The sequence below is a fragment of the Gouania willdenowi genome, chromosome 8 (genome assembly GCF_900634775.1).
Source record: "Gouania willdenowi chromosome 8, fGouWil2.1, whole genome shotgun sequence".
NCBI lineage: Eukaryota > Metazoa > Chordata > Actinopteri > Blenniiformes > Gobiesocidae > Gouania > Gouania willdenowi.
In genome coordinates, this window is record NC_041051.1 from 17515236 (window position 1) to 17528200 (window position 12965).

The 12965-nt window shown below is 41.0% G+C and overlaps 2 protein-coding genes and 1 non-coding gene across 10 annotated transcripts in view; 2 read left to right on the plus strand and 1 right to left on the minus strand.

Annotated features, from left to right (window-relative positions):
- Nucleotides 1–1163: 1163 nt before the first annotated feature.
- On the minus strand, nt 1164–8888 carry qtrt1 (queuine tRNA-ribosyltransferase 1). Of its 2 annotated transcripts, XM_028454927.1 has the most exons (9): nt 8418–8888; nt 7212–7280; nt 6947–7085; nt 5277–5471; nt 4208–4346; nt 4028–4103; nt 3824–3933; nt 3515–3599; nt 1164–1999 (listed from the first exon to the last, which is right to left on the minus strand). In XM_028454927.1, exons 1-9 carry the CDS (start codon nt 8703–8705, stop codon nt 1847–1849), a joined length of 1254 nt encoding a protein of 417 aa, XP_028310728.1. In that variant the 5' UTR covers nt 8706–8888; the 3' UTR covers nt 1164–1846. The 2 variants fall into 2 exon arrangements, with proteins under 2 accessions (XP_028310728.1, XP_028310729.1); XM_028454928.1 differs by lacking the exon at nt 7212–7280.
- On the plus strand, nt 6048–6128 carry trnal-caa (transfer RNA leucine (anticodon CAA)). Its single transcript is given in 2 exon segments — nt 6048–6085; nt 6094–6128. It is a non-coding gene; the product is annotated as a tRNA-Leu (tRNA).
- Nucleotides 8889–8927: 39 nt separating the features above from the next.
- Nucleotides 8928–12965, plus strand: part of dnm2a (dynamin 2a) — a 32748-nt gene continuing 28710 nt past the window's right edge. For 3 of the 7 annotated variants that reach the window (XM_028454902.1, XM_028454900.1, XM_028454905.1), the window contains exon 1: nt 8928–9377. In XM_028454902.1, the coding sequence (XP_028310703.1) occupies nt 9217–9377 (161 nt within the window). In that variant the 5' untranslated portion in view covers nt 8928–9216. Of the gene's footprint in view, nt 9378–9729; nt 9749–12965 lie in introns of those variants that run through there. The other 4 variants (XM_028454901.1, XM_028454903.1, XM_028454904.1 and 1 more) reach the window with 2 other exon arrangements.

The window sequence follows — 12965 nt, forward strand, 5'->3', positions numbered from 1 at the left end:
ATGTCAGATTGTGGACACGTGCACGAACCCACGTCGTGAGCCTGTTATGACACTTATCATTATTTGCTCTCTTTCATTGCCACGTAATCAGGACTTTTCTGATCATTAGTGGATGAAAAGTGCAGTTATTAGACAATATATATATATATATATATATATATATATATATATATATTGACAGATTACCTGCAGCACTTATATATATATATTTATCCTTATATGTATTATTATTACTATTACAGTGTTTCTGGTTTGTTTTGTTTTTTTTTTAAATACTTTTACTGTTTTTAAACTGTGTTGGCAAATAAAACGTCCCTGATTCTGATTCAGTTATAAGGATGATGAATTTGTCATGAAAGCAAAAAAGGCTGCTGGATTACACACAATTTTCGTGCATAATAATTTTTAGAATTCGGAAAATAAATTCATGAGCTCTGGATTTTCAGCAATTAACAGGATTTGTGCATGAGCCAAGCTTTTGATGGTTCCTACAGTCACCCAGCACTCCCATTACCACCAGAATGCTCATCAGAGGAGATAATAAAGTTATTGTTGCCAAAATTGATGACATTTTAGCCTGTGAACACTAATTAAAAACCCCAATGTAACAAACACTTGCACAGTGCGTCTTATATGTATTAAACCCTCCAGGAGCAGCACTCCATGCTGGCCTATGGTCAGAGGTATATGTGATTAATGCAGATCAGATGCAGTGCTCAAGAGGACATTTGACTGGAAGCCACAGCAAACAGGTGTTATTTAAATTGTCCTCCTTTGCCTCATTTTAATGACCTACATCCAGCCAATAACACTCTACTGAGAGGTACTAAGTACTAACCGTTTAAACACAACATTTGATCTCCAGTGCAAACCTGACCTGCACTTTGTGCTCATGGATTTTACAGAAAAACAACAAGCGAATATTAAAAATAAAAACAACAATACAGATTTTCAAAGTGTTGTAAACGCATGGGATAACATTTTAGTAAAATGTTAAAATACAATGAATTGCATGACAAAATTAGCTATTTTTATTTAACTGTAAACATCTTTTTTATGTTAAATTGCACACTTGCAACGGTTTAAACAAAGTTTTGAATAAATGGATAATGTGTAAATTAAGTTGCAATAAAGCAAAATAAGCATATGCATGTCAGGGGCAACAGGGGTTCGATAAATGTATCTTACAAAAACAATCACACAAACAAAGAAATCCTCCTTTTACGGTCATACTAGTAATTTATGATTCTGCAGGCGCTGATGTAATCTATTCTGCCCTCTAGTGGCCACAATAAAATACAAAACATGTTGAGAGTTGGACTTATTTATCTCTTGATAAACAATGGTTCATTAGCGTGACAGCTCAAACCCCATGTGGATTTTCATTTCCTGCAGATGTACCTTCGTTTGAAAAAAAAAACAAAACAAGAGAAAAGAACACATTCAAACACAAGCACAGATTGTTTATGATGTTCAAAGACAGGAAAGCCTCTCATTTGAAGTGGGTGGGCCGAGCCGAGTATCCATGGTAACAACAAATAGTGTCTCAACATGTTTGTAGATATACTTCATGTGTTTCAAACCTCATTAAAAACCCATTCAGTCTGAAATGATCATTATCCACACTTTCAAGATAGTTTGCACCAAGTGCGTAACGTGAGAAGGTCAGGATTGATTTCAGAACTAAAGCTACAATCCTTGTCATTGTATATACTGTACATATAGAACAAAATAATAAAAAAAAATACATTAAAATCTAACCAGAAAGTTGAAATAGACTTATTTACAGGTTAAAAAAGGGCAATAAAAATGTTGAGTCACTGTATCAGACTATATCCTTGTGATGCTACTCTAGGGTGATGTTGACAGAAGCCAAGGCGTCCACAGCCCAGCTGGGATACTGGTCACGAGAGAGAAACATCCGCCTCATGAACGTCTGTATAAACTGAGGAAAACGTCCTTCCACGATGCTCTGCCTCACAGAACGCATCAGGGAGAGCTGCAAAGAAAAATGTTTGATGAACTGACGAAAACTAACGTGATTACTAAAGATCCACAATGTGCGCCTAAAACAAGCTGGAGGTCAGCCAAAGGTGAACCTCAGCTGTGCACTCTACTCTATATTTCATCTTTTTAGAAAGGCCGCATCATAAGGTAAACATCTGAAAGGTTCAGTATTGTGCTATCACCCATCTCCATTTGTTCTGAGAAGCCCAACAACATAGTATTTGAGGTTTATTTTCCCAAACTCGCCTGTTTTCTGGAGTTTCAGCTCCTGAAAAGTCACTTTCATGACGCTTCTATAAACAGGCTGTTTTGAAGCCTTCATGTGTATCAATGAGTGGGCGTGTCTATAGACGCAGACTTCATGCCTCGTTCTTGCGAGGGAGATCAGTGATCACCAAAGCAATTTTATTTTGCTATCCACAAACTGTTGTTATTGTTTTCAGCCAAAAAAACTGCACATTACAGTAAAACACGTGACTATTTAAGCGACTCTTGTGATTGTGAGTCCGTCTCAGCGCATTAGGGTGTGTGTTTATCACAGTAACAGCAGAAGAATCATTAAGCTGCTTCAAACATTCACCTGCTTAGTCACTTTCTTCTCAATCCTTATCTCTATTAATTACAAAAATAGTGCTTTTAAGGTGATAATCATTCATTTTGTCCAACCGCTGCGTTGCACTGTGTCACAAACACGTCAGATCAAGTCAAAGGCGATATAACGAATACAAAATAATGCGTCTTGTTAGGCATAGATCTTCTAATAAGGACATTTCAAAAGATTTAGGCCACATTTGTAAAAACAGTGGAGGATCCCTTTAATGTGATCAGATTAGAGACAAATTGTGAGCATAAGCAATTTGAAACAACAGCTATTAATTGTGAATAGTAGGTAAGCAACGTTAAGTGCACAGTTAGTTTTAGGGGTGTGAAAAAAAATCGATTTCATGATATATCGCGATTTTTTTTGGTGCCAATTTTAAATCGATTTTTTAAATTAAAAAAATCGATTTTTTAATTTTTTTTTATATTTAATAAATATTTTTGTGTATTTGTGCAGTATTTCATTGGTGATTACAATGCTTTCAATGTGCTGCAATGGTTACTTGATGCACTTGATTTTATGATGGCAGCGTGTAACACTACATTTTATTTTTTTCAGTGAAAATGTGCAAAAACACTAATAATAAATAATAAATAGGATGTTTTGAAGCAAATAGTTTTGACTCAATTGGTCCTCTGAATGATCAATATCTTCTGATGAACATATACAGTAAATTGATTTTTCATCTCTACGTTTAATTTTGATATTAACTAGGTAGAATATTGCGATAATATCGGATTGTGACCGTATCGTATTGCAACATCCTCGCCAATACTCACCCCTAGTTAGTTTAACCCAAACCAACACCCTGTAAAGTCAATTGCTACGTATACCTCTAAATATATGTGTATTATTGTTAATGGGTTCAGTTGATATAACTACATAGTAGATGTTTCCTATACTGACCTGGTAGGAGATATTATGAATGGTGATGTGGTGCATAGCCGCAGTGTCACTTTTAAACAGAGCGTGCAGGTATGCCCGACTGTGCCTGTAATAAAAAATAAAACATCCATTCATCAGCAAAGCAATCACTAAAATACCCATGAACTCTTTATAGTGAACAGTACAATCTATGGATTTAACACAGAGGTTCCAGACCTTATTCAGGTAATGACCCCATTTAAATATCCGGCGACCCCAGATACATTTTTTTCTACATTAAAAGTGAATTATGTGTATAATGATGATGAAATTGCATGTCATGTGCTTTACCGCTTGCAAGTAGGACACTGACAGTCTGGGTCAATAGGCTGGAAGTCTTTGGCATATTGCTTGTGTTTGACTTGGACAGAACCCCAGGGGACCAAAGCAGAGCCGAACCTCTAATGAAAAAATGACAATAACTGTCAGACACTTTGATGATGTTAGTTCCTCTTTCTGCGTGTTCTCAGATAAGAGATGTAGGGAGGAGCTTACTGCAGTGCGGGTTGGAAAGACACAGTCAAACATGTCACACCCCAGGGCGACACACACCACCAGATCCACAGCATACCTGTAAGAAACGGAGACCGGGCAGCCGCGTTACAGTTAGCATCACTGTCGCTAATCTGGTGCCTGACAATGGTGATGGGTCACAGCGTGTAAAGGTGAACACACCCAACGCCCATGAGGTAACGAGGTTTTTCCCGTGGCAGGTGGTCAGTGCTCAGCGTGACCATCCGCCAAAAGTCGTCCTTCTCCTCTCCGCCGCTCAAACCTCCAATAGCAAAACCAGGAACGTCCCTCTTAGTCATTTCTATGGAAACAATGTACAAATGCAAGCTGATCCATGATCCATGTCTGATTGTTGGATTTTCTGCAGGAAAATGTTACATAAATGTATTTTAATCACTTGATCTTTAGGGAAATAAGTTGCTCTCCTTTCTGTTCAGGGTTTACATGTTCTCTCTGAGCATGCACGAGTGTCCTCTAGATCAGTGGTTCTCAAAATTTTGGCTGAACTACCCTCTTTCTTACTTTTGAATGCAACATTTTGCTCAGAATTCTGTGAAAAAACAACCATACAGCATCATGATGGAATTAATAAGTGATACCACACATTTTAAAGAATCATATTTTGGAAATAAGTGGAATGAAACAGTATTTGGTGCCTCCTGAATAGATTTATTTCTATAGTTTTTTGTTGTTTGTCTGCTCGTCTTATTTCGTCAGTATATTCTTTCTCTTATTTTGTGTGTTATTGTTGTCGTTTTTGTTGTTGTTGATATTATTTAATTTATTCTATCTCAGTGCTTGTGTTTTTGGTGTCGTTTGGTTGTTTCTTTTGTCGTTTTATGTGTTTTTCTGTTAGTTTTGTGTATTTTTCTCTCATTTAGTGTCTTTGCTGTCGTTTTGTGTGTTGCTGGAAATGATACATATTTTTCTCTCAGTGTGTTTTTGGTGTCATTTTGTGTATTTTGTTGTTGTTTATCTGTTCTTTTTTATTATTCAGTATATTTTTCTCTTATTTTGCGTGTTATTGTTGACAATTTGTGAGTTCCTGGTAATATTCATTGTGTTCATCATTTTTAACTAAAAATAAACATTAAAAAAACACCATATTTTTAATACTTTCATTTGTTAATTTTCCTCTCTCTTTCGCAAGTACCCCCTGTAGTGCCAGCACGTACCCCCATTTGGGAAACACTGCTCTCGGTAGAGTCAGACTCAATACAAACACACGTACCCTCTAAACAAGCCCTGCGCAGCTCAGCATTCAGCCCTCCTTGGATGATTGCAAACAGATTCTGTTTGTCAGGGTTTTTGTTTGCTGCTATGCAGCGGTCGAGCCAGCGAATGGATCTGTGCATGGCCTCCTCCACCCTCGGTCCACTCACTGTGCTGCTCACCACATCATCCAACTGCATCATGATGTCTGAGCCTGAAAACACACAAACAAGCAAACACAGAGAGAGGCTGAGTGAAAGGGGAAACTGAAATGTGGTTCCAAACATCTTCATTACTGCAGTGGGTAAAATATATTATTTTTCCAAGACAAACAGCTGCAAGGACTTGGTGAATTGTTTCTTATAAAACAGTTTATAATATGTGTTGATTGAAGGTTTGTCTTTTTTGAAGAAGAAAATTTAAACATACTTACTTACACAGGCAGCACTACCACTAACATATTGACATTTTTAGCATCTTACAAAAACGAAAACGATTGGTTTATTGATTCTTGGTTAAAAAAAAAAAAAAAAATGAACCAAAGAAATGCAGTTGGTAAAATAAGCTTGTTTTTATTTGACTTTGACTACATTAGCTCTGTAGCTAGGCCTCACAGCCCGACACTATATTCAAAACTCTACACACACACACACACAGCTCTTTGGCTTTTTGTATTTCATAAACCTTTTAGACTAATTTGAAGCTAAGGTTGATTTATTCTTCAAAAATACTGATTTAATTAAGAAAGTGTCTAGAGATACATTATTCGTCCATTGACCCTCGTCATTGTGTCAGGATGGCTGAGTGGTCTAAGGTGCCTGACTCAAAGATTCTTCATCTGCTGCCGTGGGTTCGAATCCCACTTTTGACATATATTTTTTTCATTTTAACGTGGCAAATTCCACCTTTAAATATACATATACAAAAAAAATAAACATTTTAGAGTATTTCCTGGGTTAGGGATAGAGATAAAATAAAAGGGGTAGCTAAAAATAAATATGAGCTATAATACAACTGATGACACTTTAAGTCACTGACACTTGACACTAAACTGGTCAATGAGGGACGCTGCGCATGCATAGAGTGGCAGGGTATGGATACATTTAACGGATCCATAGCCACTGCCATTAATTAATTATCTATACATTCACCTAAACTATTAAAAATCGATTTCTGAGATCTGACAATTTTTTTGCATATTAAAATAGAAAAGAATTATCAACAGGCATTGCAAGGGGCTTTGTTTTGCTGAAACAATATTTCGATGTATACCTGCAGGTTATCAAACATGTTTGTCAGAACTCAATGTGTTCATAGACCAGGGGTTCTCAACTAATAGGTCAGGACCCAAAAAGGGGTTGAGGGATCATTATCACGGGCTTGTGAGGTTTAGACATGAGAAAAAAGAAATCAAAGAACCTATGATTTGATATGTAAGAGAATGTATTTGCAGTTGCATCTCAATGCAAAAAGCCAATCAACAATTTAGTAATTGTCCTTGTTTGCCATACAATCTGTTTTTTTTTTTGAGGATTTAATGTTATCTCTCTAATAAAACCTGTGCAACATCTTTTTTATTAAATACGTTTTCCTAATTTGGATCACTGTTTGTTATTTCAGCAAATGAGGCTCCTGATGCCAAAGCAGCGTAAACTATAACAAATCGCCACTATTTCAGTCTTTACTGACCCAAGCTATTCTGTATGCTGACAGACTTCTCTGGACTCAACAGGATCTCTTTGCCATCGTAGGGGGACTTGAACCTGACGCCTTCCTCTGTGACCTCTGAGAGTTCAACGAGAGACACCATCTGAAAGCCTCCACTGTCCTGTAAATATAAATGTCACTTAGTATAAACACTCACAACACACATCAAACGCCCCATGTATGAGAAATCCACAATCAAAGTGTTTAGTTAACCGTGTTTAATGCAGGTTAGAAAGGTCACACTTACTGTTAAAAGGTTTCTCTTCCAGTTCATGAACCCATGCAAACCGTTGGCTTTTTCAATCAATTCAGGTCCCTTAGAGAAGAATAATTAAACAGCTTTACAAACTATTGTGATCGGATTTGTTTATGATCTATTATGATAACAGTGGAACAGTGAACCACTGGGCACTTTTATAGCTATGAGTGGTGGTTGTTTCTTTTTAAGAATTTAAGAACTTAACAGAATCAGAATATGTTGTAGGAAAATGTCATTTGACAGTTTGATAAACATACCACTTGTCTTTGATATTTGTACATAAATTACAGTTAGTTTCCATTGACTTGTTCTCGCAAGTTTAAAAAAAACAAAGTGTCTGGATGTACGTTAAACGTAGCCATAGCCCCTGGGACTATAGAGATTTTCTACATAGACGCAATGTGTCTGTGTCACTACCGTGCTGGGATAGTCATGTGGTAAAAGGCGCCGCACTCACCGCGATCGTGGGTTTCGCCAACGTAAGTTTGACCCCCACATTTGACAATTTTTATTTTCTCTCTTCGTTTTAACATGTTTAACAAGGCAAATTCCACCTTTAAAAATACATTTCCAACAAAAATAAACATTTTAGGGTTAAGGATAGGGTTACAGTTGGGCTTGGGGTTAAAATAAAAGGGTTAGCGGGGTAGCTAAAAATAAATCTGAGCTAAAACACAAACGACGGAACTTTGAGTCACGTGGTGCACCTATCACGTGACCTAAACTGACCAATGAGGGGTGCTGCGTATCAATAGAGTGGCAGTCTACGATTATGTTTCATGTACCCGTAGCCACGGCCCTAATTTTTTTTTTTTTTTTTTTATTTCATACCATTTTGTACTTGTAAAGGTCAAATTTGTAAATACTGATATCATGATATATCGTGATGTATGTCATATTGTTTTGTATCGGGATATATCGTATTGAGACATGCAAATCATGAATCGTATCGTCACCCCTAACTTTATGGTACATTTTTATGCAAATAAACCTTACGTAACTTAAGGAAATGCTCTTCAACAGAGCATTTTGGTATCACATCATTGACTCTAATGTATTAGGGGTGGGAAAATTATATATATATATATATAATTTATTTATTAAATTATTTATAATTTAATTTATTTATATTGAATCACAATCGAATCGTGAGATGCCTGAAGATTCCCTCCCCTATGTATGTATGTCCCCTACCGGTCTCATGCCAAGGTGATAGGTGTTACCAAGGCAGATCTGACATCCCAGGCTCTCCAGCTGATCCACGGTGATTCCCTTCAGAGTCCCCTGGGTCCCAACAGGCATAAACACCGGAGTACTGACAGTACAATGAGGCAGGGCGAGTTCACAAGCTCTTGCTTTCGTCACTGGACATTCAGCAACAATCCGCAGAGTGAGCGGTGAAACAGCCGTCAGAGCTTTCTTCAGAGACATGCTGCTTTCGGAGCTTTGTGTTTCCACTCCACACTGCATGGGGGCAGCCATGTTTCAGAGACCATGTGACAGAAGACTTTTTCGATTGACATCCATGTCGACCAATTGGAATGCACCTCTTTTGAGTAAGCGAGAGAATACGCCTTTAGTGTAACCAATTGAATCACGTTTACGTAGATTGACACTCAACCAAGCCAATAGACGTCCTGTATTTGTAGCGTGGAGGCGGGACTTTATCGCCGGTTTCGATCAAACATCTCTTCTTCTGACCGGATGGTGTCTGTTTGTGTAGAGGAAGTTTTGCTTTGCGACTTTTCTGTCCTGCTCGGCTGGCTCGGTGTTTAGTTTGTGCACTGAAAGAACTTGGACATGATACCAGTGTGAGCTGCTGTTACAGACATTTCTCGTCAGTTTCCACACATAGAAGAGGAGCCAGAGCAGTTTGAAGCGGGAACTCCACTTTTGACCACACAGCCCTGTGCTAAGGTTGCTAAGCTAATAGTACCCAGCTAAGTTACCCGAGGCTTGTTGTGTTGAAGGGGCTTCCCGGGCTATCGACGCCATGGGGAACCGGGGCATGGAAGACCTGATTCCCCTCATCAACAAGCTCCAGGACGCCTTCAGCTCCATCGGCCAGAGCTGTAACTTAGACCTTCCTCAGATAGCTGTTGTAGGCGGACAGAGCGCTGGAAAGAGCTCGGTCCTGGAAAATTTTGTTGGCAAGTAAGTGAATGATTGCTAAAGAAAGTAAACATATTCCTTCATCCACTGTACATATGGTTGACCTAGGGGCCTTAAAGTGTAGGATTATGGCTAACATATGGCGGTTGACACGAAGCTAAGCTAACGCCAGAACCAATAGTCTGTATCAAGTTCCGCTCGTATGGAAAGCAGCTCCAAATGTGGCTTTTTTTAAGTTTGGGTTCCTCTATCTTAAAAAAGACCTGATCACAATTTGTAATTAAAGTACAGACAGAAACTCGACCTCATTTGGATTCAGTCAATATTTACCATTCGTACTGCTTCCCGTGAGTCATTGATTTGCCTTTTTTTTTTCCTAAGGACAACTTAACCCTGAGTGCAACTTCTATACGGTATGTCATGTTATGCTTCCCTTCACCTCACCTCTACCCCGCCCTGTTAAAGAGGTTTCCAAAGTGTGGGGCACACCCCCTAGGTATTACAGGGATGTGTATGTTAGTCTTTTCTATGTCATGGTGATCTTTTACTATATGGAATACTGCCAAATCAGATCCATTGACATGCATTTTGTTGCAACACTTTTCCTTATGAAGTGGCAATGTGTACAGCGACACGATCAACTATCTGTCACTAACTGATGGTAAACTTTCAGCAAAAGTTGTGTAGCTTTAGGGGGTAGGTAGGATGTCATAATGCTCAAGTTTCTTATCTAGAGTATAAACAGAGAGCCAGCAGATATTCAACAACTTTTTGGAATGGTCAGGACAAGGAGTAATTATTCAGTGTACACAAACTAGTGTCAACACATTCATAATTGTAATACTGCTTCCATATGTTATATTTATACTAGTGTGTGTGTGTGTGTGTGTGTGTGTGTGTTCCTGTGAAAAACTTTTTTGTCAAGTTTTTGCAGTTTCTTGTCTTTGATGTTGTTCTAAACAATCAGGACACACCAAAAAGTTGTTTATATTTTAGTTTTTGTGTTATTCTAATATAAAAGTTCATATTACATGTTATTTTCTGTACAGAATGAAATCAAAAGTACATAAAACATATAGAACAGGAGTCATTCAAGGTTATATGAATCATAACAATAGGGATGCCACAATAGATGTGATTATAAACTTCCTGGTTGAGAAAAGTGGTAACAGTAAGCGTGAAGTGGCTAAATAATGAAAGCACTTCTTTGAAAATAACCTTGGTTATACATGTCATGCTTTACTTTAGGTTATGTACATAACCCCGGTTCTATGAGTAATATGAGTGAGATGTCTCACTATGGGATACACACTCCCTGTAGTCCTCAGAAGCACTTTTCTCAATCCGCCGAGCCCTGATTGGCTGGAAAGAACTTTCCATTCGCCAGGGACACTCCCACCCTCTATAAGAGGGGGGGGCGGATGTACAGTTCCTCATTCAAAATGAGCACCTCTTCTTGCTCGTTCGAGCAAGAAGGGTTGTCTAGTGTACATCTCATTCATATTACTCATAGAACTTGGGTTATATACATAACCTAAAGTTCTATTTCATAATATTTTGTGAGATGTCTCACTATGGGATATGGCAGCTCCCGTAGTGCAGACATGCTTATCGAGCAAAAACACAGCCCGCAAAGCAGAGTCTGTTATACATCAGGACAGCAAACAGTCCAGCATGTAAACCCGGACAAACGTGAGGGACGAGGACCAACCCGCCGCTGCACAAATGTCCTGATCAGACACTCACCTGAACAAGGCCCAGGACGTGGCAGGACATCGAGTGTGCGTGCAGGCCCTCAAGCAGCCGCAGACCCCAACCCTCGTAGGCCAAAACAATGGCCCCCATTGTTCTTGGTAATGGGGAGTCATTGCCTAGTGGCAGGTGTTGCTTAGCAACAGGCTTCCCCCTGTGGGAATTAGCCCAGGAGACAAACAGCTGATCGCTGTTCCTGAGGCCCCCTACATGCAGCCAGACGCGCGCTAATGCGTCTACGTCAAGGAGAGTATCCGTGCCGCGCAGGGAAAAAAAAAAAGGCGTAGTGCTTGTTTTCCTCCGCCGCGAACAGATCCACCTTGGCCCATCCATAACAGGCCCATAACTGTTGCACCACCAGTGGGTGTAACCTCTATTCCCCATAGGAGAAAACGTACAGACCGTCTTTTTCTTCCTCCTCGTTTGCGTATGCTGAGCAGATTGTGCTGCGGGACAGCCCGGTGGTTGAGCCGACATGCTCGTTCCTGAAGCACCATGTTGCTCATCGCGCTACCCAAGGCCCGCACTGAGTGGCGCTGGGTGCGGAGACTCTCACCTGCTAAGGATGAATTTGTCCTCCACTGTCGCTGGGTCCTGAGACCGAGCGAAATCCTCACACAGTTCAAATTGGTAAGCCGTGAGGAGGGAGAGGACATTTGGAGCTCTCACTGAGAGCGCCGCTGCAGCGTTCGCCCTGCCCGATGGGTCCCACTGAAGACGGTCCATCCTGGTCAGTAGCATGGGTCTCTGGGGAGACAGAGCAGGCTGGCATGGCAAAAGGTGAGCCGCAATCAGCGGCTCCACCGTTGGCATTCTGAGCAGTCAGAGGCTCTCCACATCTTCACAATCAAGGGTGGAGGAGCCCTTCACATGAGACTTTCCACAGAAAGGGCGATCCTTCCATGGATGTGCCACTTCAACAGCTTCGGAAATATGGGGAGGATTTATCCCGGCGTGTCGCTTACTCACATAGCGGCACATAGTGGCCTCCGTTATGACGGTGGGTCACGGGATGGCGAGTCACATCACCGCCCGCCTGCACAGCTCCATGGTATCTAAGCTTGGGAGAGAGGAGGAAGGTGTGAAAACCTCCTACTCCTCCAGAGAGGCGACAAAGGAGACAGGCCGCTGGGAGCCCCAGGTGGAGCCATGGGCAGCAGCAGAGTCCATGAGAGCCGTGTCGTCTTCACTCGCTGCGGCAGAAGTGCCGTGAGGAGGAAGAAGGGAGGCCTAGGTGGAATTCACACCGGCCTACAACGGAGGCTGCATGCGTTGAACGCCATGCAGCGAACCGCAATGCATCCCGTTCCCTCGGTGAGAGGAACCTTGGTTTCTTTCGCCGCTTGACGCAGGCAGGAAAAGCAGGTGGATTAGCTTTTATGCTACCACGTGACGGCTAATGCAGGTGCTAGCAGGGATGCAGGGCAACGTGCGCTGGATGTCGGGGACAGCGTTGACTCTTTTTGAAAGGCAGCTGGATTTCGGGAGCTTGGGTACCGTGGTTCGGAGCTGGAACCGGGCCTTACGCGGTATTGAAGGCTTGGGAAAGAGACATATGCACGCAGGAGCCCGGAGGGCGTCGAAAGTTGTGGTCTGGGACAGCAGCAGATGGAGTCCGTGAGCTTTGGCCTTGTGGCACAGAGCTAGCAGCAGGGCTGTCACCGGGGTCGTACTGGAGTGAGAGGCTGGTGGAGGCCAACGTGCACGCCGGAGCAGCAATGTTGGAAGGAGCAGTCAGCCGGAGCTGAGGCTCAGGGTTTTTGCGTCTTGCAGAAGTAATGAACAGCACACACAAGCCCGGAGGCGTCAAGTGGTGATGTCCGAGAGCTATGGACCTGTCGGTGCAGAGCTCAGAGCGGCTAACAGATACCGTGAGTG